Genomic DNA, 20,359 nt, shown 5'->3' on the forward strand with positions numbered 1-20,359 from the left:
ATCCAAAAAGTGGTCCCAAAGCGCTGAGTGAGCCAAAGCCACTCCAAGGGCTATTCTGGACTGAGCAGCAACAGTTGAAGGTCTCTGCTAGGAGCCAAGAGTCTGGGTTCTGTCTCAAGTATTCCAGATATTCCTGGCCCAACCGTGTCCTGTCTCCCCAGTAGGAACCAGTGAGTGCGAGGCCTCGGAGTTGAAAAGGCTCTGCATCCTCCCATTCCAAGGGACACGATTTGAAGAAGTGCAGAATCTGCTACTCCTGTGAGAACTGGGGCTCAGGGTGCCCTCAAACGACCCAGCCCCAGCCAAGGGTGTAGGATGTACTGGCCCACCCAGGGAGCCACCCTCCCCTTGTGGTGAAAAGGAGCCATTCAGGACCTAGACCTGCAGGGACAGGCATCTCCAGGAAACAAAGGCACAGAAGAAACTGATTTTACAGGTTTATTTTTAAAAAACAAAAACAAAAGGTTAAAAAAGTCCTTCATTCCAACCCTGCCTGGGTGTGAGTGGGAAATAGAACAAGCTGAGAAAGGTGGCCACCCTCTTCCGGGGAGAGGCCCACTCTCCCCGGGAGCCTACAGAGGGCAGGGCAGGTCAGAGGCAGGCCCTCACCCTTCCCGCCCTGCCTCCTCCGCAGTAGCTCCAACTGCTGCGAGCAAGTTCGAGGCGAAGTGCGGGAGGCCGAAAAGGCTGCCTTCCTCACATCTGCGGTCACTCCAGCTCCTCTCGCCCGTTCCGTTCTCTGGGCCTTGGTGCTGGGACCCCCTGGGCAGCCACAGACAGGAGGCTCATCCTCTCCCAACCTACCCACCAGGCTAACTGGCCCAGCTCTCCAGCAGCTTCCTTATGTTGGTTGTGACACAGCAGGGCAGTCAAGGGGACTTCACAGTGTGGGGAAGGGGCTTCAGAGACATCATGACCAGTCTGGAAAGGACCATCTAACCTTCATCACTTCCTGATCTTGCCTCTGCGCTGGGAATGCCCTTTTCTATTTCCCATCCTGAGGCTGAGTGGCGTCCAGAACAAAGCACTAAGTGGCTGTCTGCTACAAAACACCTGGAGATACCAGCGGGTGGCTCCCGGCCTGTCAGTCCAGGCTCCCACACAGTCACACAGTCACACACACAGCGTTTAAGGCGTCTGTGCCAGCAGGCATGGCCAACCTGGGCCCAGCTTCTCTCTCTCCACCTGCAGAGGGTGAAGGGGAAACACCTGGCTGCTTCAGAAACAAGCTGAAGGGGGAGAAGCTGGCGACGGGAGAGTTAGCCAGGCCCAGAGAAAGAAGAGGGAGGAAGGCAGGCAAGGGTTTTCAAGGCCTCTATCCAGGCCTGATGGCTGCCCTTGAAAGTAACCCAACTCAGGTTGGGAGCCCTGACCATGTGCCCCCTGGAAAATGGGGGACGGAGAGAGGGGAAGAGAGAGGGGCTCGAGCATTGGGACTTTGGAGGAAGCCAGTGCTATCAATATTTACAAGCATAAAGCCCCATCTTCTGTGCCACCTACCTCTCTGCCCCTCCCACAGAAAGAAAGGCCCCTGAGAGCCATTGGGAGATGCCAACACCTCCTCACCAGCCACGCCCCACAGGGAGAGCCCCTGCCCTCCAACTGGCCCCCTGTCTGGGCCCCTTAGGAATGTCTGTCTGGCTCTGCTCAGCTGGGAGGCGGCGTCCTGGGCCAGAATCCTGGCTGCCCTGGCCAGCCCTAGGAGTCCTTGAGCATGTTGATGCGAGCGTAGATCTTCAGGGCGGGCCCCAGCTTGATGTTCATCGCACTCATCAGATGGTCCTCCTTGAGCAGCAGCAGAGCTTGCCCATCGATTTCCTGGGCACGGAATTCCTCTGCTATCTCCTGGCAGCCTGACAGGGACACCACCACAGACAGTGTCAGTCAGAGCCACCAGCATTCACTCCTGGCAGTCACGGCACCGCAAACACATCATTTCACTCAATCCTCACAGCACACGTTAGGGAAGGCGCTGTTTTTATTCTACAGCTTGAAAGATTAAGTGACTTGCCCAAGGTCACTGGAGTCCAGAATGGCCCCAGAGAGCCACGCGTGCTTATATTTACATATGTAGTGTTCAGAACCCCTCCCCTCAGTGACCTGGCTGATCCGGCAGACCAATAAGGTGTTGAGGGAGTGGCAGCATGTGCCTTCTGAGGCTGGACCACAAGAGCACAGCAGCTCCCACCCTGCCCTTCTGGACACTTAATTTTGGGAGTAAGCTAGCTACCATGCCGTGAGGACACAGCAGCCCTCCGCAGGCCCACGTGGAGAGGAACTGAGGCCTCTTGCCCACAGCCCAACCCCCAAGCCAGGTGAGTGAGGCTCCTAGAAGTGAACTCTCCAGCTCTGAACTTTCAGGCAGCTGCAGCTCCAGCTGACATCTTCCCGAAAACCTCATTAGATACCCCACCCAGAACTGCCAGCTAAGCCCTTCCACGTTCCTGAACCACAGAAACCTTGAGATAATTATTGTTTTAAGCCATTAAGTTTTGGGGTAATTAGTTTCCCAATAAAGACAATTAATGCAGATTCTGGTACCTAGAAGAGGGCTGCTGCCAGGACAAAACCCTGAAAGTGTGGGTGTGGCTCTGGGAGCACTGCGGTGGGAGGTGGAAGGACTGTGGGTGAGGTGTTAGTGAATGCCTATGGTGCTCTCGGAAGACTAGAAGTCTGATGGCCTTTGAGAAACTCCTGGGGACGCTTAAAGGAAAGTGAGGAAACTTGCTGGAAACTGGAAGAAACGTACCCTTGTTATGAAATAGAACAATTAGCAACCTGTTGCTGGGGGCAACATATAAGTGTAATGTGCCCAATGAACTGAGTGGTCTAGCTAACATTTTTACACAGAATGTTGGTGTTACTTGGCTTCGTATTGCTGCTTACAACAAAAGGAGAGAGAGAGATAAGGTAGAGGAAAACTGTTAAACATAAAGAAAGGAGCCAGGATTTGCTGGTTTTGAAAATCCCTGGCCTCTTCATGGCAAATGATACTAAAATTAAGCAACAGTTTCAGAGGCAGGGTCACAGGGGACAGATGAACAGCTGTCAGAGGGAAAGGGGAGAGAGGATGGGATCAAACAAGGCAAAGGGATTAGCCATATTACATATACATAACACATAAATACAGAGAGCAATCGCCAGAGGAAAAGAGGGGGTTAAAGGTAGAGGGAAGGGGATAAAGGGGGGAGGTGAAACAGGTGGAAAGAGACTTTGCATGGGGCATTGGGGGGCACAATGCAGTGTGCAGAGGGTGTTATATTGAGTGGGACACTTGAAACCATGTCAACACAATAAATTAAAAGTAAAAATTTTTAAAGAAATTGTTTTTAGGCAAATATCAAATACAGGGCATGGTCAAGAAAACATGGTCTACAGATGAAACTGAAAGTGTGACTTACGTCTTTTGTTAAGACGTCAGAAGGATTAAAGTGCTCTCTGAAGAACTGTTCATCAAAAGGTTCTCTAAGGAATTTATGGGTGTGCCTCACAGATCCTCTCCACTCAACAGCAAGGCTTCTGTGACTATTAGGGGCATTGTCCCTCAGCTTCAAAAGAAACCTCCAGCGTACAAAAAGGTTTACCTTGAAGACATTTGTGAGTATGGTTTTTGTCTAATGAAGTGAGCCCCAACAAGATACATGAGAAGCCCATAAAGATTTTAAGAGAATCATATTGGCAGAAGTGTTACTCACTTACACTGAAAACGGTCAGAGGTAATACAACCTGAAAAGCAGCAGAAAGTAGGCTGAGAAAACTACCCCACTGAAAACTCAGGCTAGCTTTCATAGAAGAGGAAGAAGGATCCAGAGCAGGGGTAGTCAACCTTTTTATACCTACCGCCCACTTTTTTATCTGTTAGTAGTAAAATTTCTTACTGCCCACCGGTTCCACAGTAATGGTGATTTATAAAGTAGGGAAGTAACTTTACTTTATAATATTTATAAAGCAGAGTTACAGCAAGTTAAAGCATATAATAATAATTATTTACCAAGTACTTTATGTAGGATTTTCACTAAGTGTGGCAGAATAAATCTTTATAAAACAACTTACTATCGCCTGACCAGGTGGTGGCACAATGGATAGAGCACCGGACTGGGATGCCAAGGACCCAGGTTCGAGACCCCGAGGTCGCCAGCTTGAGCGTGGGCTCATCTGGTTTGAGCAAAGCTCACCAGCTTGGACCCAAGGTCGCTGGCTCCAGCAAGGGGTCACTCGATCTGCTGAAGGCCCGTGGTCAAGGCACATATGAGAAAGCAATCAATGAACAACTAAGGTATCACAATGTGCAACAAAAAACTAATGATTGATGCTTCTCATCTCTCCATTCCTGTCTGTCTGTCCCTATCTATCCCTCTCTCTGTCTCTGAAAAAAAAAAAGATATAAAACAACTTACTATAGTTATATCTATCTTTTTATTTATTCTTTGGTTGCTCCGCTACCACCCACCATGAAAGCTGGAATGCCCCCTAGTGGGCAGTAGGGACCAGGTTGACTACCACTGATCCAGAGGGTACAACCAAGAGTTAGAGAGAACCACTCCCAGACTGAGTCCTAATCAAGGAAATGCTAAATTTCAGAACTGGTGTGGTTCAGTGACTGCTGTATCCTCCCTGTTTTTCCCTTTCTGAATGGGCATGTCAACAGCTGTCTTCCTATACCTACCCCGCCCACCATATCTTGGATTTGTGGAGGAAAATGGATAACCTCTCTTCAGTTCTCAGGTCTTCAAAGTGAGAGGAATCATTTGAGGAGTTGGACCCATGCAGGCTCATTTGTGCCTGTACCTGAGTTAAATGACAAAATCCTGGATTTCAAAGTGCTGCTGTAATGGGATGAGACTCAAGAGGACTTTGGTAGGGGCTGAGAGTATTTGTGTATGAGGGAGGAACATGAATCACTTGGGGCCAGTGGGGAACTATGTAAGCAGCCTCCAAATAATCCTTTCTTCCCTTCCATGTCCTCATGAGTTCCCTCACAAATGAATAGGGTTGGCCTTGGAGAGGTGGCTCAATGGAGAGCACTGTCCCAGTGGACTGAGCTCATGGGCTCAATCCCCAGTAAGGGCATGTACAAGAAGCAACCAGTGAATGCATGACTAAATGGAACAACTAGGTTGAAGCTTCTCTCTCTCTCTTGCTTCCTCTCTCTCCCCCCCCCAAAATAAGAAAAATGAATAGGGTTGACCTGGGTAACCAATAAGATACTGTGGAAGTGACAGTATGTGATATCTAAGCCTAGATCATACCAAGGGCGCAGTGGCTTCCACCCTGCTCTCCTAGATCAACACCTGTGGCAAATACTGGCTGCCACGTCATGAAGACTCAAGCATGAGCGTTCTGAAGAGGCCCATGTGGAGAGCTGTGGCCTCTCGCCAACAGTCATACCCTAGACCAGTGGTAGTCAACCTGGTCCCTACCGCCCACTAGTGGGCGTTCCAGCTTCCATGGTGGGCAGTAGCGGAGCAACCAAAGTATAAATAAAAAGATAGATTTGGCCCTGGCCGGTTGGCTCAGTGGTAGAGCGTCGGCCTGGCGTGCAGGAGTCCTGGGTTCGATTCCCGGCCAGGGTACACAGGAGAAGTGCCCATTTGCTTCTCCACCCCTCCCCCTCTCCTTCCTCTCTCTCTCTCTCTTCCCCTCCTGCAGCTGAGGCTCCATTGGAGCAAAGATGGCCCGGGTGCTGAGGATGGCTCTGGATGCAACAGAGCGATGCCCCAGAAGGGCAGAGCATTGCCCACTGGTGGGCGTGCCGGGTGGATCCTGGTCAGGTACATGCGGGAGAGTCTGTCTGACTGCCTCCGTTTCCAGCTTTGGAAAAATGCAAAAAAAAAAAAAAAAAAATAGATTTAACAATAGTAAGTTGTTTTATAAAGATTTATTCTGCCATACTTAGCGAAAATCCGACAAAGTACTTGGTAAGTAATTAATATTTTTTTATTTATTTACTTTTTTAGATTTTTATTTATTCATTTTTATTAGAGAGAGAGAGAGAGAGAGAGAGAGAGAGAGAAGGGGGGAAGGAGCAGGAAGCATCAACTCCCATATGTGCCTTCACCAGGCAAGCCCAAGGTTTTGAACCGGCGACCTCAGCTTTCCAGGTCGACGCTTTATCCACTGCGCCACCACAGGTCAGGCAGTAATTATTATTATATGCTTTAACTTGCTGTAACTCTGCTTTATAAATCACCATTACTATGGAATCGGTGGGCGGTTAGAAAATTTTACTACTAACAGAGATACAAAAGTGGGCGATAGGTATAAAAAGGTTGACTACCCCTGCCCTAGTCGAAGCATGTGAGTCAGACACTATGGAAAAGGTCTACAGCTCCAATCAAATCTTAAAATGACCTTATCCTTGACTGACACTTTAATCAGAATCTTATAAGGCACACTGTGGCAGAACTATCCAGCCAGGCCACTCACGAATTCCTTATAGTTACCCACAGTAACTGTGTGATGACAAATTTGGGGGATGCAGCAATAGATAACACACTGGGTTAATTGGCAGAGCCAAGATTTGAGCTGAGCTGCCTCAAAAGTCTGTGCTCTTCGCCACTGTGCCCACTCCAGTCTCTGAGGGTCGGGCCTGCGGCTGCCATCAGTACCTGCCTGGCCAGTGACTGGGTGAGACTGACGGGAAACACTAAAAGCATCCGTGAATGACGTAGGTTTGTCTTTCAAGGTTCATTTCAGCATCCTAGCCCTCCACACACAGGGTTAGGGGGGTCCCAGCTCCACCATGCACTCTCACGTCTTCCTGCCTCAGCTGCTCCCTGATGCAGTGGCCTCATCTGGCCAGGGCCTAGCTGTCCAGTTTTTCAAGTTACATTTCTTCATTATTGATGATCTTGGCAGATTTCCTACACTCCCATCTGACTCCCCTCCAACCCAATGCAGGAGAAGACACAGGGTTAATTACATAATCACCTCTGCATTTCACACACCCCACTTACCATGCCAATAAATGTATCAAATTATAGCTACAAAATATTTAGTTTGTGTCTGCGCTGGAATGTAAGCTGAGAGACAGAAAGCCCATCATATTCATCTCTGCACCCCAGTTCCTGAACCTGTGTCATTAACTGATGGCCTGATCTTTCCGGGTGGGGGAGGTGGGGACTCGCACTCCCTGCTATGCCAGGTGGGCGTGAAACTTCCCAGGGCCTTACCTGGCAGAGAGCGGATGAATTCGTAGACATCTTCTACATTCCATTTGGTGGGCTCGCTTGGCAGGAAATGGTGCCCCATGCCCACCAGGTCCCGCATGTGCATGTCAGGCAGCTCCAGGTCTCGCTGGCCTTGTCGCCGGCGGGAGGTGGACGAGCTGGCTGAGATGGGTGACAGGGGTTCCTCATAGCTTGAGTTATCTGAGCAACGGCTAGAGTCTTCCTGGCTGTGTGTTAGCTGCAATGCTGCAGTAACTGAAAGGGGTACAGTGCCTGCTGGCTGGGGGCAGAGAGAAAGTTTTCTTCAGGATAGGGAATAAGCCATCTGCAGCACAGTGGTGGGCAAAGGCAGGTCAATCTTCCCTTTTCTACTTGGTCTACTGCTACTGAACTCCGAACAGCATCTTCTGTGCTGTCCCCGCCCTGACCATACACAGGCTAAGTCCCCCCAGGACTGGAGCACGTGCCACACTTCAGTGCAACTACCTGACTGTGTGCCTATATACCTTCTGGGTGTGCAGTTTTAAACCAGGGCTCTAGAGCTTCAGGGGGAGGTCAATGAACCACCAGGAACAGTATGTGAAATTTCTCATGTGTGTACCCTGTGGACATAGCTCTCATCAGGAGGTTTATGACCAAACAATTACTACAAGAAGCAAAATACACCTAAGGCTCTGAGGCAGCAACTAGACTGTGAGTTCTGCAGGGGTCCCCAAACTTTTTACACAGGGGGCAAGTTCACTGTCCCTCAGACCCTTGGAGGGCCGCCGCATACAGTGCTCCTCTCACTGACCACCAATGAAAGAGGTGCCCCTTCGGGAAGTGCGGCGGGGGGCCGGATAAATGGCCTCAGGGGGGCGCATGCAGCCCGTGGGCCGTAGTTTGGGGACGCTTGCTCTAGGGCAGTTAGAGTCTCAGAGCCTAACAGAACTCCTGGCATGGAGTAGTGCTAAAAAAATACTTAATGAGCCTGACCAGGCGGTGGTAAAGTGGATAGAGCATCGAACTGGGATGCTGAGGACCCAGGTTTGAGACCCTGAGGTCGCCAGCTTGAGCGTGGGCTCATCTGGTTTGAGCAAAAAGCTCACCAACTTGGACCCAATGTTGCTGGCTCGAGCAAGGGGTTACTCAGTCTGCTGAAGGCCCACGGTCAAGGCACATATGAGAAAGAAATGAACAACTATGTGTCACAATGCACAACGAAAAACTAATGATTGATGCTTCTCATCTCTCTGTTCCTGTCTGTCTGTCCCTGTCTCTCTCTCTCTCTCTGTCTCTGTTAAAAAAAAAAAAAAGAAATAATGAATAAACACCCACGTTCCTGGTACAGACCTTCAAAAAGTCTGCACTCTCAAGTTCAAAGAGGCAACACGGGGAAGGTAAAGGGTGCAGGCAGTCTTCTCACCCAGCCCGCTAAGAGAGGAGGTAGTTGGAACAGCTAGGCGGGGAAACCCCATTTCCGTGGCCCCAGAAGTCATGGATGGAGGCAAACTGGAAGGGGAGGGGTGATGTCGGGGCAAGGTCACTGGAAAGGGAATGTTACCTCATAAGCACCATGGAGCTAAATGAAGGGACATGGGGAAAGGCTTGATCTGACAGCGCTATGAGAAGTGGGAACAGGACAGCATGTGGACATTAGCAACAGAAAAGGAATGTGGGTGTCCAGGTTGTGGTAAGGAGGGGAGTTGGTGGGGACCCCTCAGGCTTTGCCAGCCCTCTCACCTGCTTCTTGGTATCCTTGGTAAGTGGAGGCAGACTGGCTTTGCTGGTCCGGCGGCGGTTGTGGGTTGTGGCTCCTGCCTTCTGCAGCTTGCTGCGGTCCGAGTGGAAAAGCCCCACCCGTTTGGTGCATCCCACATTGTACCTGCCAGATTCAAGGGAACAAAGGAGTCAGAGCCCCATCAGGTGTACCAGCCTCGGGCAGAATAGGAGCAGCCGAGCCACGTGGCAAAACCTGAGTATGTCAGCACGTCTTCTCATTCTAACCCTAAACCCCTCCCTCGACACCACCACTTGGAGCACGGTGAGACTCACTGCAGACAGTCTACCATAAATATCACCTATGCCGAGAAACTACTGACCACTGTGCTGCTGGAGCATATAGCCTGGCAACGTTTCAGAAAAGTGCCCTCATGACCTCCAGCACAGCCTGAGGACAGCTTTACTCTAGCTGGCCTGCAGAGCACGGGTGCCTGGCAGTCTAGAGATCCCGTCGTTTTGGGGGGCTCAGGGCTTCAAGGTCAGCTGCCTCTTCTACCCTGGCACAAAGACCACATGGGGCTTTAGAGTCAGATGAGTCTAAATCCCCAGCTCTATGACTTCAGACACAATTACTTATCCTTTGTTCCTCAGCTCCCACATGTGTGTATAAGAAGACCCCAGCCGTACTTGCCTCTGAGCCATTTGAAGATGAGGTGATATATAATACATGCCAACTGTCTCGGACGTGGCAGGCTCTCAATAAATAACGTGGGGCTTTACTATGATCATTAGTCTTCCAAGCTTGGGGAAAGCTCAGGAAAGGAACTGTCCCCAGTGCTGTGCTCTGGGCAAAGCTCCTGGTGGAGGGCTCCCCCTAAGGAGATGGGCAGGAAAGGAGACTGGATGCCAGTGGGACCCAGGAGGGCCAGCGAGCTCAAGCTCTGCTTCCCTTCCTCGATTCTGTGCTGCTTTCTCGGATATGCTCGTGGGAGTTCTTTGGTGAATTAGTGACAAGATGCCACTTCCAGGGAGGTCAAGGAATTAGAGAGCTAGATAAGCCACACCCAGGGCCTCCTGGGGTGGACTGTCACTGAAGGGAGGTAGGACACGGGAGCAGGATACAAGGGTGCAATGCTGAGGAAAGGGAAGGGGCTGGGCACAGCAGTGGGCGGTAGGGGGCTGAGGACACACACCTTTTTGCACAAGCCATGGAACAGAAGCGCTTGGAACGCTTGAACTTGTAGGCAAAGTCCACCCGGCCACAGAGTTCACACTTAAGTTTGAGGGGAGTACCCTCCTCTTTGGATTCTGAAAAGTATGAAAATTGTTAAGACTGAGAAAATCGCAGAGGACTGCTGACACCCCCTGACAGAGGCCATCCTACTCTGTTCTGCCTCCTCCTCATGGTCCCACAGCTGTGACACACAGCAGCAGTCTAGCTTGAAAAATGCCAAACCTCCTTTGTCACTGTTTTTGGAAGGGCACTTCCCTCCCTGCAAAGTACCCAGAGGTCTCCTACCCCACCTGGTCCCATCTAGTTGGCTGCTGACCTGGGTGACAGGACCCAGAAGTTTTGTAATCTATGCAGGCCCTCCTTCCATTTAGTCAGTGGCTTATGTGGCAAGTGCAGTCCTGGTCTGGTCGCCACTGTGCCTAGAGCGGGCCATCCTGGGTGCAGGCCCCTGAGGCAGTGAAGGAAGGGCACAACTTGTCTGGTGCCGCTCCTACAACTAGCCAGTGGCTCACACAGGAAAAGCGGCTCTTGGGATCCTGTGGTTGGCCGGAGAGGAGGCAGGGGACAAACAGTTCCCCATGGGCAGGGACTTCGCCTGTCCCTGTTTCCTAGGGACAGGGGCTGGCAAGGCACTGAGGGAAATGTTTAGTAGGCTGACATGTTTACACACTCCATGGCTCAGACTTCCTCCATTGATACTAAGAAAGGAAATGTGTAAGGCCTGCCTTTCCAGACTTGCCTACGTCCAGTCTGGCCAAACCAGGAGGCCTCAGTATCCGGGGTTGGAGATGCTTACCTTGCAGATAGGGCTCCTCCATCTCGGAGTCAGTGGTGGTGGTATGATCCTGCTGTGGAAGTTTCTCAGGCAAGAACCCCTGTGCATACTTCTTCTTGAGATTCCCCACCAGCAGGGACGAGCGTCCCACCTAGAGGACATGGTGACATGGAGGCCGTGAGGGTTAGGTGGGAGATGCTTCCTTATTATCCAACCTCATCAAAATTACATGTATAAAGCATCCAGGTGCAGATGCCAGCCCCAATATCATCATCCAAATATGCCCTGCTCAAGGTCAATTTTGCTGTTTAGTTCACAAGGTGAGATGCCAATGGATACTGAAGCACAGGGATGGCCTCAGTCCAGGACCAGTGGATGGCTCAGGAGGCCAGGAAAGTATCTACTCTTCCAAATGTCTAAGGCGTAGAGATGGAAGCAGAGATCAGATTTCCCACACCAGAGCAGGTTCCAGGCCCCAGCGCTCACATGCCGCCAGGCAGAAGCACAGCCGAGGCGATGTGCATGTGAGTGTATGTATGGGACAGAGACACTTGGCAACCATTTTTAAACATTCTTACTGTTCTCCACCTTACCACTGCCCTGCCCATGCCAGAGGTGCACACAACCATGGAAGAGAGCAGAAAACAACAGACTCTGGGCTACAGAGCAATGCCCTCTATGGCTCCAAGGATCCCAGACTGGCGGGTTCATTTCTCGGTCTCCCCTTTGTTGCCTGTGTTCAGGCAGCCTGGTGGCTAGATCACCAGAGCAATGAATCTGCATCTACCCTGAGAGAGCAGTTGGTGTCTCATGTTTCTCCAGGAGACCAAGGGGAAGGCCTAGTCTAATCAGGGAAGGGATGTGATAGGCCTAGAGCTACTTATAGCTCAGGTGCTGCAGGTGGATTTCTTTGCCACAGGCCTTGAATGACCTCCAGAGGGAAAGAGGACAAGGGTCTATGAGTCTTTTGGCATTTTAAAACAGGTCCCCTATCCCAGTTAATCAAGCTTAGTCTTCTGCTGACTATTCAAATCACTCATGGAGCCAAAGAATAAGCAAAAGGCAGATGGCATCCCATGACGAGTGCATGTCTCTAAGAGTCAGATAATTCTGTCACAAGAGGGGCTGTGTGCACCTGGCTCTAGGCTCCTCCCACCCACAGAGCAGTACCACCTGTCCTCACCAGTCCACACTGAGCAGAATCAGTTCTGGCTGCTTTGTTCTAATAAGCCATTTTCTTGATTGTTTTATATTTCCCTTTGGTTTTACACTTTAACTGGAGACAGTTGCTTGTGCCCTTTCTGAAGTGCCCCTCACTCCCATCCACTCCCCTTTCCAGGCTCTGTTCCAGGCTACAACCGTGTTGTCTTCATTTCATATATATCTTAAGAATTCTCTTCTGTCCACGTTCGTTTTATTCTCTGACCGGCCACAGTTATGCCATTCAGAAGTTTTGGTATTCAAAACTGAACAGGATCTCATTTCTCAAAGTCCATCAAACACCTCAAACTGAACTCCCTTCTAACCTAGGGGGTCGCACATCACCAGGTGGGACACAGCTGAGTCTGTGTGTGGAAACTTCTAAACAAGGGGTCTGGCCAGTTATTCCTCATCACTGGCCCCCTGTGGACCTTAGGAAGACACTCAATCCTAGAAAGAAAATCTGACATTTCTTTGGGGGAAAATTATCAGAGAAAGAACACTTTGTCACATTTTTGGAAAATTTACATGGCAATGTAGCAACGCAAAATATTCTAATACACATCCAAAATATACTTTAAAAAAAACAAAAGAAAGAAAGAAAGAAAGAAAAAAAAAAAGAGGGGAAAAGAAGTAGTTCGTACCGGGAAAGGCTCCGCCCCCTCCTGGATCACAAACCCTTCGATAACATGCGTCAGGATTTGGGGTTTCACAATGGCCTGTGGTGGTTTATTCTCACCATTCTGGGGGGCAGTGCCGGTGATGCTGGAGGCAGAATTTCCGTTCCCTGAGGTCATGCCGGGGCTGCTGAGGTCGGTCAGTGCATGAACAATGCCCTGCCCTGTCTCTGTATGAGGGAAAGTAGGGAGACACAAGCAGGGGAGATCAGACCCAGGTACAAGCCAGAAGAGCAGGGACTCCATGTTCACCTGGCAGTTTCCATGGAGCCAAACAATGCAAACCAAGAAGTCCCCTCGCTCAACCACTTATTTAACAGTGGTGCAATGTCAAGGGACCCCCCCCCCAGGTGTGACTATAATCAGTTGTTCAACAATGCAACTTATCAGCTAGCAGCGTTTCTTAATTTCTCAACTGTGCTAGGTAGAGTTCAACCAGGTTAAACAGACAATTCTGCTTTTGAGGTGTTAAGAACTTGGTCAATATTGATATGGACAAATAAAGTAACATTCAGTTCAAGGGAGAAAACGCATTCAAGCTGGTATCTGAAACCAGGATGAAAGCTGAACGAGATAGAGGGTGAGGAGTGTAATGGATTTTCGGGGAGAGAGGTTAAGCGAACCTTCTATGAGGTTCCTTGGAAAAGGTTAGATTTAAAGTGTCCTGTGAAATGTCAAAGTACAGAATCCCAGAAATCAATGCAAAGGGAATTTGGGGGGCTGAGCCCCAAATAAACAGAGTAACATAGCTCTGACTATTCAGAGATGGGTTATTGGGGGTCACTGCATTAGGATACACGTGTTCTGTTTCCCCATCAAGGAGGCTACTGGGCAGAGCTGGTTTTGCATGCTGCTTCTGTGGGTCCTGTGCTCTCAGTCAAGCCTCTTCCCCTTTCTCAGCTCCATATCCAACCTGATGCTCAGCTAACCCCAGACTCCTTCCCTTCATCCCTCTGCGGACAACCTTCCCACTAAGTTCTCCTGCTCCATGGACCTGCTAGCCTTCCCCTGGAAGATAGAACAGTGCTCCAGAAAGCGTAACAAAGTGTCTATACAGACCACACCGCAATTGGCCTCCTCTTCCCCACCTCCAACAGCACCTCTCAGGCGTTGTTTTACAGGTGCAGGACTCAGCCTCCTCACCTCTGAAACCCCACCCCCCTCAGGGCCATTCTCTATCACCACCAGCTGCCCAGGGAGCTGAGGTTACCTTTAACCTGGGACTTCCTAAAAAAAGGAAACAAACAAACCATTTCTTTATTTCAACAGCCTGTTCATCTTAAGTATAACCAGTGTGTGTGTTTGTGTCTGTTACCTACTTCAAAAATGAATTCAGTACATTTATTAGCTAAGTAATTTTGGCACAAAAATTTATATGAAGATACTCTTATTTCAGGTTAAAAATCCAAAATCCGGCCCTGGCTGGTTGGCTCAGTGGTAGAGCCTCTGCCTGGCGTGCGGAAGTCCCGGGTTCGATTCTCGGCCAGGGCACACAGGAGAAGCGCCCATCTACTTCTCCACCCCTCCCTCTCTCCTTCCTCTCTGTCTCTCTCTTCCCCTCCCGCAGCCAAGGCTCCATTGGAGCAAAGATGGCCTGGGCGCTGGGGATGGCTCCATGGCCTCTGCCTCAGGTGCTAGAGTGACTCTGGTCGCAACAGAGCGACACCCCGGATGGGCAGAGCATCGCCCCCTGATGGGCGTACCAGGTGGATCCCGGTCAGGAGCATGCGGGAGTCTGTCTGACTGCCTCCCCGTTTCCAGCTTCAGAAAAATAAAAAAAAAAAAAAAAAAAAAAAAAAGAAAAAAAAAATTCCAAAATCCTACCATGGAACAGGAATTCATAGGGTCTAATTATGCAGCATGGAGAAATCAAAATGAATTCATTTTAGAAAAGGTTCATAACTGGTTCATTTTCTTACTAGTAGCCCTATTGCTCAATAAGTCAGAATGAATAATTTTTTATGAAAAGGGTTGGTGGCTATGACGCATGCCTTCATGTATTCAGACCTCCATAATTCAACTAGAATACATTTCACAGCTGATCAAGAATCATCCAAGAGATGTAACTGATGAGATTTTAAAGTAGTTATTCTTGGCCCTGGCTGGTTTGCTCAGTGGACAGAGCATCAGCCTGGCATGTGGATGTCCCAGGTTTGGTCCCTGGTCAGGTCACACATGAAAATTAACCATCCATTTCTCTTTTCCTCCCTCTCCCCTTTCTTGACTGGTTCAAGCGTCCACCTCAGGCACTACAAATAGCTTGGTTGATTCAAGCATCAGCCCAAGATGGGGGTTGCCTGGTGGGTCCCAGTTGGGGCACATGTGAGAGTCTATCTCCCTGCCTCCCACTTAAAAAAATTTATTTTTGGTTGTGACAATCACATCAGCAAGTTAGAAAATTTTGTGCCTGACCAGGCGGTGGCACAGTGGATAGACCATCTGACTGGGATGAGGAGGACCCAAGTTCGAGACCACGAGGTCGCCAGCTTGAGCGAGGGCTCATCTGATTTGAGCAAAAGCTCACTAGCTTGGACTCAAGGTCGCTGGCTTGAGCAAGGTGTTACTCGGTCTGCTGAAGGCCTGCGGTCAAGGCACATATGAGAAAGCAATCAATGAACAACTAACAACTAAGGTGTCACAACGAAAAACTGATAATTGATGCTTCTCATCTCTCTCCGTTCCTATCTGTCTCTGTCTATCCCTCTCTCTGATTCTGTAATAAATAAATAAATAAATAAATAAATAAAATCTTTTAAAAAAAGTTAGAAAAATTCCCTAAATATTTATAGCTTTAGGATATATATATATATATATATATATATATATATATATATAGAGAGAGAGAGAGAGAGAGAGAGAGAGAGAGAGAGATAGAAAATTTCCTTTCTTTTGGAATCTTTCTAAATTGCAAAGGTGTTTAGGAACTGAAAAGATGTCTTTCTTTAACAAACCATGAATAACTAGGTGGACTGATCAATGACACAATCAAGTTACCTTTCTCTGCCTTCAAATTTTAAATATTTAAGTCTGCACTGACATAATTACATTTTCTCTGTTTTAAAAATTCAAGTAGCCTGACCAGGCGGTGGCACAGTGGATAAAGCATCAGCCTGGGATGCAGAGGACCCAGGTTCAAGACCCCGAGGTTGCCAGTTTGAGTGTGGGCTCATCCGGCTTGAGCAAAAAAAAAAAAAAAAGGCTCGCCAGCTTGGACCCAAGGTCGCTGGTTCGAGCAAGGGGTTACTCAATCTGCTGAAGGCTCGCAGTCAAGGCACATATGAGAAAGCAATCAATGAACACCTAAAAGTGTCGCAACAAAAAAACTGATGATTAATGCTTCTTATCTCTCTCCGTTCCTGTCTATCTGTCCCTATCTATTCCTCTCTCTGTCCCTGAAAAAAAAACCAACAAAAACTGAAAAAAAAATTTCAAGTAAAGTATACATTTTAAATTTAAAAATTTTAAATAAAAAGCTTAAATTTTATTTTTAGATGATGGCCATTTTTTTCTCATTAGAGCCTAGTAAAATATTTCTTGATTACTCGTACAGATTATAGAATCTAGATTAGAAAGTCTGGTTCAAGCCCTTACCAATACTTGCTTGAACCTGCTCTGTAATACCTCCACCAGTGATTTTTCTGGCATTCATTTAAAGTACCTCTTGTGACAAAGGAACTCACTACCTCTGAAGTAGTTTCTTCCCACCTTGGGAAGTATAATGAAAAGGTTCTTTCTTATAATAATCCAAAAATCTATCTTCTATTAATTTCTGCCCACTTATCCAGGCTCTGTTCCTTAAGACTCCACAGAACAAGGCTAATTGTATTTGTGTAACAGGCAAAAACACAAGCTTAGATCTGTCTTTGAGACTGGTCTCTATCATTAAAGTGAATCAGTGGCAAGTCCTGCTCATTCCCTGGAGCCTGTTTCACTGGCTGTAAAGACAATACTACTACTTACCTTACAGTGTCGCTGTGAGGGCTAAACGAGCAGGGCAGTGCTAGCATACTAGGAAATGCTTAGTGCAGGGGTCCCCAAACTACTGCCCGCGGGCCACATGCGGCCCCCTGAGGCCATTTATCCGGCCCCCGCCGCACTTCTGGAAGGGCACCTCTTTCATTGGTGGTCAGTGAGAGGAGCATAGTTCCCATTGAAATATTGGTCAGTGTGTTGTTCTTTATTTTAAATATTGTATTTACTTGTTCTTTATTTTAAATATTGTATTAGTTCCCGTTTTGTCTTTTTACTTTAAAATAAGATATGTGCAGTGTGCATAGGGATTTGTTCATAGTTTTTTTTATAGTCCAGCCCTCCAACGGTCTGAGGGACAGTGAACTGGCCCCCTGTGTAAAAAGTTTGGGGACCCCTGGCTTAGTGTGTTGTAAGGATTGTCACACATGACCCAGAGTATTTCTTCTCCAGGCCAAACTCCCTCTGTTCTTTCAACTGTTTCTTATATAAAAAGGATCCAGGCTCATCATCATCCTAGGCCTTATTTGCCTGAATCTTTTAAAGTCTACCTAGTCAGTGCTAACATAATAATGAAGTATTTTGGTCTAAGAGATCAGGCTGGTAAGATTTTTGTTTTGAGAGCCTAGGTAGAGGGAAATGAGTGACTTCCTTGTTTTAGTGTATAATTCCTTCATGGAATTAATCCATTCTTCCCTGAATTCTGGGACCCCTCCCAGCTCCTGCTCTTTTCACTGATTCTCATCACCAAACAGCCTCTGATCCCTTGTCTCCTTTCATGGGATCTTTATATCCTCGCTTGACTCCTCTCCTCCCCCCTTCATCCCTTCCCTTCTGTCTCTTAGATCTGTGCCTAATAATGTACACTGCAAGGCGCAATAACTCTTCTGAGGTCAGCTTCTTTCCTCATGCCAAATACAGTAGTGAACAGATACATTTCATCAGCTCAGAGGCGAAAGCCAGCAAACGGATAAACCCTTTCACCATAACCTATCACTCCCATTATAACTGGGGCAGATTACAGAGAGACAGAATCCAAGGGACAGAAGAAAGTGTGTTATGAATATACACAAAGGTTTGCAGATATTGTGTTTCGCATTCATCTTGTAGCAAATACCTCATCATCTGCTTTAGTAACAAAGGAGTTTGGGCTATTTCTGGAATGACCAAACACAATCTCATCCCCTCCAGGCTTAGCACACTGCGATTAATTTAATCTGTTTCTCTGCTCTCCCAGACTGCTCTGCGGCCTGCTTGGGGGAAAGCAGCTTAATAGGGAAACTTGCAGAAACCTGCCCTGCTGGCCCTGAGGCCAGATAAAAGACAGAGACAAAGCACTACTCTATCTTTTGGAAATCTTCCTTTTTCAATTCTCTCGATCAGTCCTACACTGTAAGGGTTGTCTAGGATTCCCAGGGGTCTCAAATGCCTTTATTCAGAATTAGGCACCTGAAATCTGAAAGCAGCCAGGACACCATGAGTTTGAGAGGCTGTAAGAAGGCAGTAAAGCCAAGCTTCAGTGGTGGTAGTGCTGGGGGGAAGGTAGAATCTGGTTTTTAATTGAAGCTGTCCACAAAGGGCCAAGTATTCAGACCAGAATGAACAGAACAGTATGTTCTGGGGGAGTTGTTACATAATATGTCTCAAATTCTAGGTTGCTTCTCAGTTCTGGTCTCACTCATAGGCTCTGGCTGAAATAGCCCTTATAGGGGCAGGATAAAACAGGAAAGACCCCCGTGGCCCTGTTTGTGAAATGCTCTGCTTTGGGGTTGGTCCCCTTCACTAGGCAGAGCAGGTTTCTTTAGGCAGGAGACTATGTCTTAGTCACCTCTGTACCTTCAAGGGCTAACCCAGTGTCCAACAGACAACAGATTCTTAATGTCTGCTAAGCTGGAATGTATGGAATCCATGGTCTCAGTCTGCACAGTTGCTATAAAATCAGGTCTCCCAAGTCTCAAAACCAGCAATGTGCCAGCAGCTGAGACTTGTAAATGACTGTCTGTGCCTGTAATGATTTGAGAGCAGCTGGGCTGGTGCCTGTCTGTGAGAGTGGCATTTCTGGGTACCCGGCTATAACAGAAGCATAAGAGATATTCCTTGGCCCATTTCTTCCTGCTAAGGCAGGGAAACATTTACGCTACCTCCAGGCACTTGGAAAGGCATGATGACTTATGGGGGGCACAGGCTGGGACAGGCCTAGAAAAATGGCCCAGCCCTCAGGACTCACAGCTAGGTGTTCAGAGAGGCTGAAGAAAGGTCATGCTGGCCCAGCTATGCAACCCTGGGCCACCTCACAACCAGTTCTGAAGTTCTTTACAGGCACAGATAAGACAAAAACCATCAGTTATTCTGGAATACGTTTAGTACTAATATTCAGTGTATTTCAGGTGGCCTGGCCATTCAATTTGCCTTGAAGACCTGACTTCAGAGGAAATGGTGGTGGGGGGCAAGCAGAGCTTTTCATTCCAGCCCCTCGGCTTGGCCAACACTTATTCCTACCTTCTCTATAGACTCTAGACACAAAGAGAGGGAGTATTTTAATCTACAACAATGGCCCCCAACCTTTTTTGGGCCATGGACTGGTTTAATGTCAGAAAATATTTTCACGGTCCAGCCTTTAGGGTGGGATGGATAAATGCACAAAATAAAATTATGCGACCAAAAAAAAAATTATGCGACTGGCGTAAAAACTGTGGTATTTTTAAATATAGTTGTCGAACTTACGAGACAAGCGTCAAGAGTGAGTCTTAGATGGATGTAACAGAGGGAATCTGGTCGTTTGTTTTTTTTTTAAATAAAATATCGTTCAGACTTAAATATAAATAAAACGGAAATAATGTAAGTTATTTATTCTTTCTCTGCGGACCGGTACCGGTCCGCGGCCCAGGGGTTAGGGACCACTGATCTACAAGACTTCTAACTACCCTTGCTTGGCTGTAGCAGGAGTAAACCAGAGCTAATGGAGTTAAAGAATTTAAGGAAGCAGAGTAAGTGATTACACGGGTCATTTGCTTGCAGCAAATTCTGCTGGGTAAATGGGAAAGCAAGGCTGCCTATACCACAGAGAGTTCTCTTCAGGCCTCTCCCTGACTCCGACATCCTGCTCACTGTGCCTCAGCTTAGGCCAGACATGTGGCCAGGACAGGTGACAGCAGTATTCCTAAAGAACTGCTTGCTGCAGGGGAAGCCTGAACGGCACCTGCGAAGTGACCCCCAGGGAACCGACAGCAGCTGATGCAGACTGGACCTGGTCTGAGCAGTGGGCAGAACTACAGCACGAAAAGCTCAGAGCAGATGGCACAGTCTTTGTGGGGAGATCTGGGGGCCACCCTTTAGGATCGCAGTTACATTTGGGCCCCTAAAGAAATTAGTGCCACTCTGAAAGTGAGGGAGGTAAAATATTTCATAAGCCCCAATTTGTTGACATTTTGGGCCCCCGCCCCGGCCCCTAGGGGAAGGGTAGGAAAATGAAGTAGGGGGTCTAGTGCTGAGTAGTGCAAGGTGGGGAGCAGGAGAAGGGGAAGATGGAGGGAGGAGGGAGGGCACTATCCTGGGATCCTGACAGGATCCATCAATTAGAGAGATTGATTTGGTTAACAACCTTCTTTAAAATGCAAATATACACCTGCGGTCA

At 48.2% G+C, this 20,359-nt stretch overlaps 1 protein-coding gene across 5 annotated transcripts in view; it reads right to left on the bottom strand.

Moving 5' to 3' along the window:
* Nucleotides 1–425: 425 nt before the first annotated feature.
* PHC2 (polyhomeotic homolog 2) overlaps nt 426–20,359 on the bottom strand; it is a 118,013-nt gene continuing 98,079 nt past the window's right edge. For all 5 annotated transcript variants that reach the window (XM_066375780.1, XM_066375781.1, XM_066375779.1 and 2 more), the window contains 6 exons: nt 12,724–12,926; nt 10,901–11,030; nt 10,064–10,178; nt 8,892–9,033; nt 7,173–7,449; nt 426–1,853 (listed from right to left, as the gene is read on the bottom strand). In XM_066375780.1, the coding sequence (XP_066231877.1) occupies nt 1,699–1,853; nt 7,173–7,449; nt 8,892–9,033; nt 10,064–10,178; nt 10,901–11,030; nt 12,724–12,926 (1,022 nt within the window). In that variant the 3' untranslated portion in view covers nt 426–1,698. The remainder of the gene's footprint in view (nt 1,854–7,172; nt 7,450–8,891; nt 9,034–10,063; nt 10,179–10,900; nt 11,031–12,723; nt 12,927–20,359) is intronic.

Source organism: Saccopteryx leptura, chromosome 3 (genome assembly GCF_036850995.1).
Source record: "Saccopteryx leptura isolate mSacLep1 chromosome 3, mSacLep1_pri_phased_curated, whole genome shotgun sequence".
Taxonomy (NCBI): domain Eukaryota; kingdom Metazoa; phylum Chordata; class Mammalia; order Chiroptera; family Emballonuridae; genus Saccopteryx; species Saccopteryx leptura.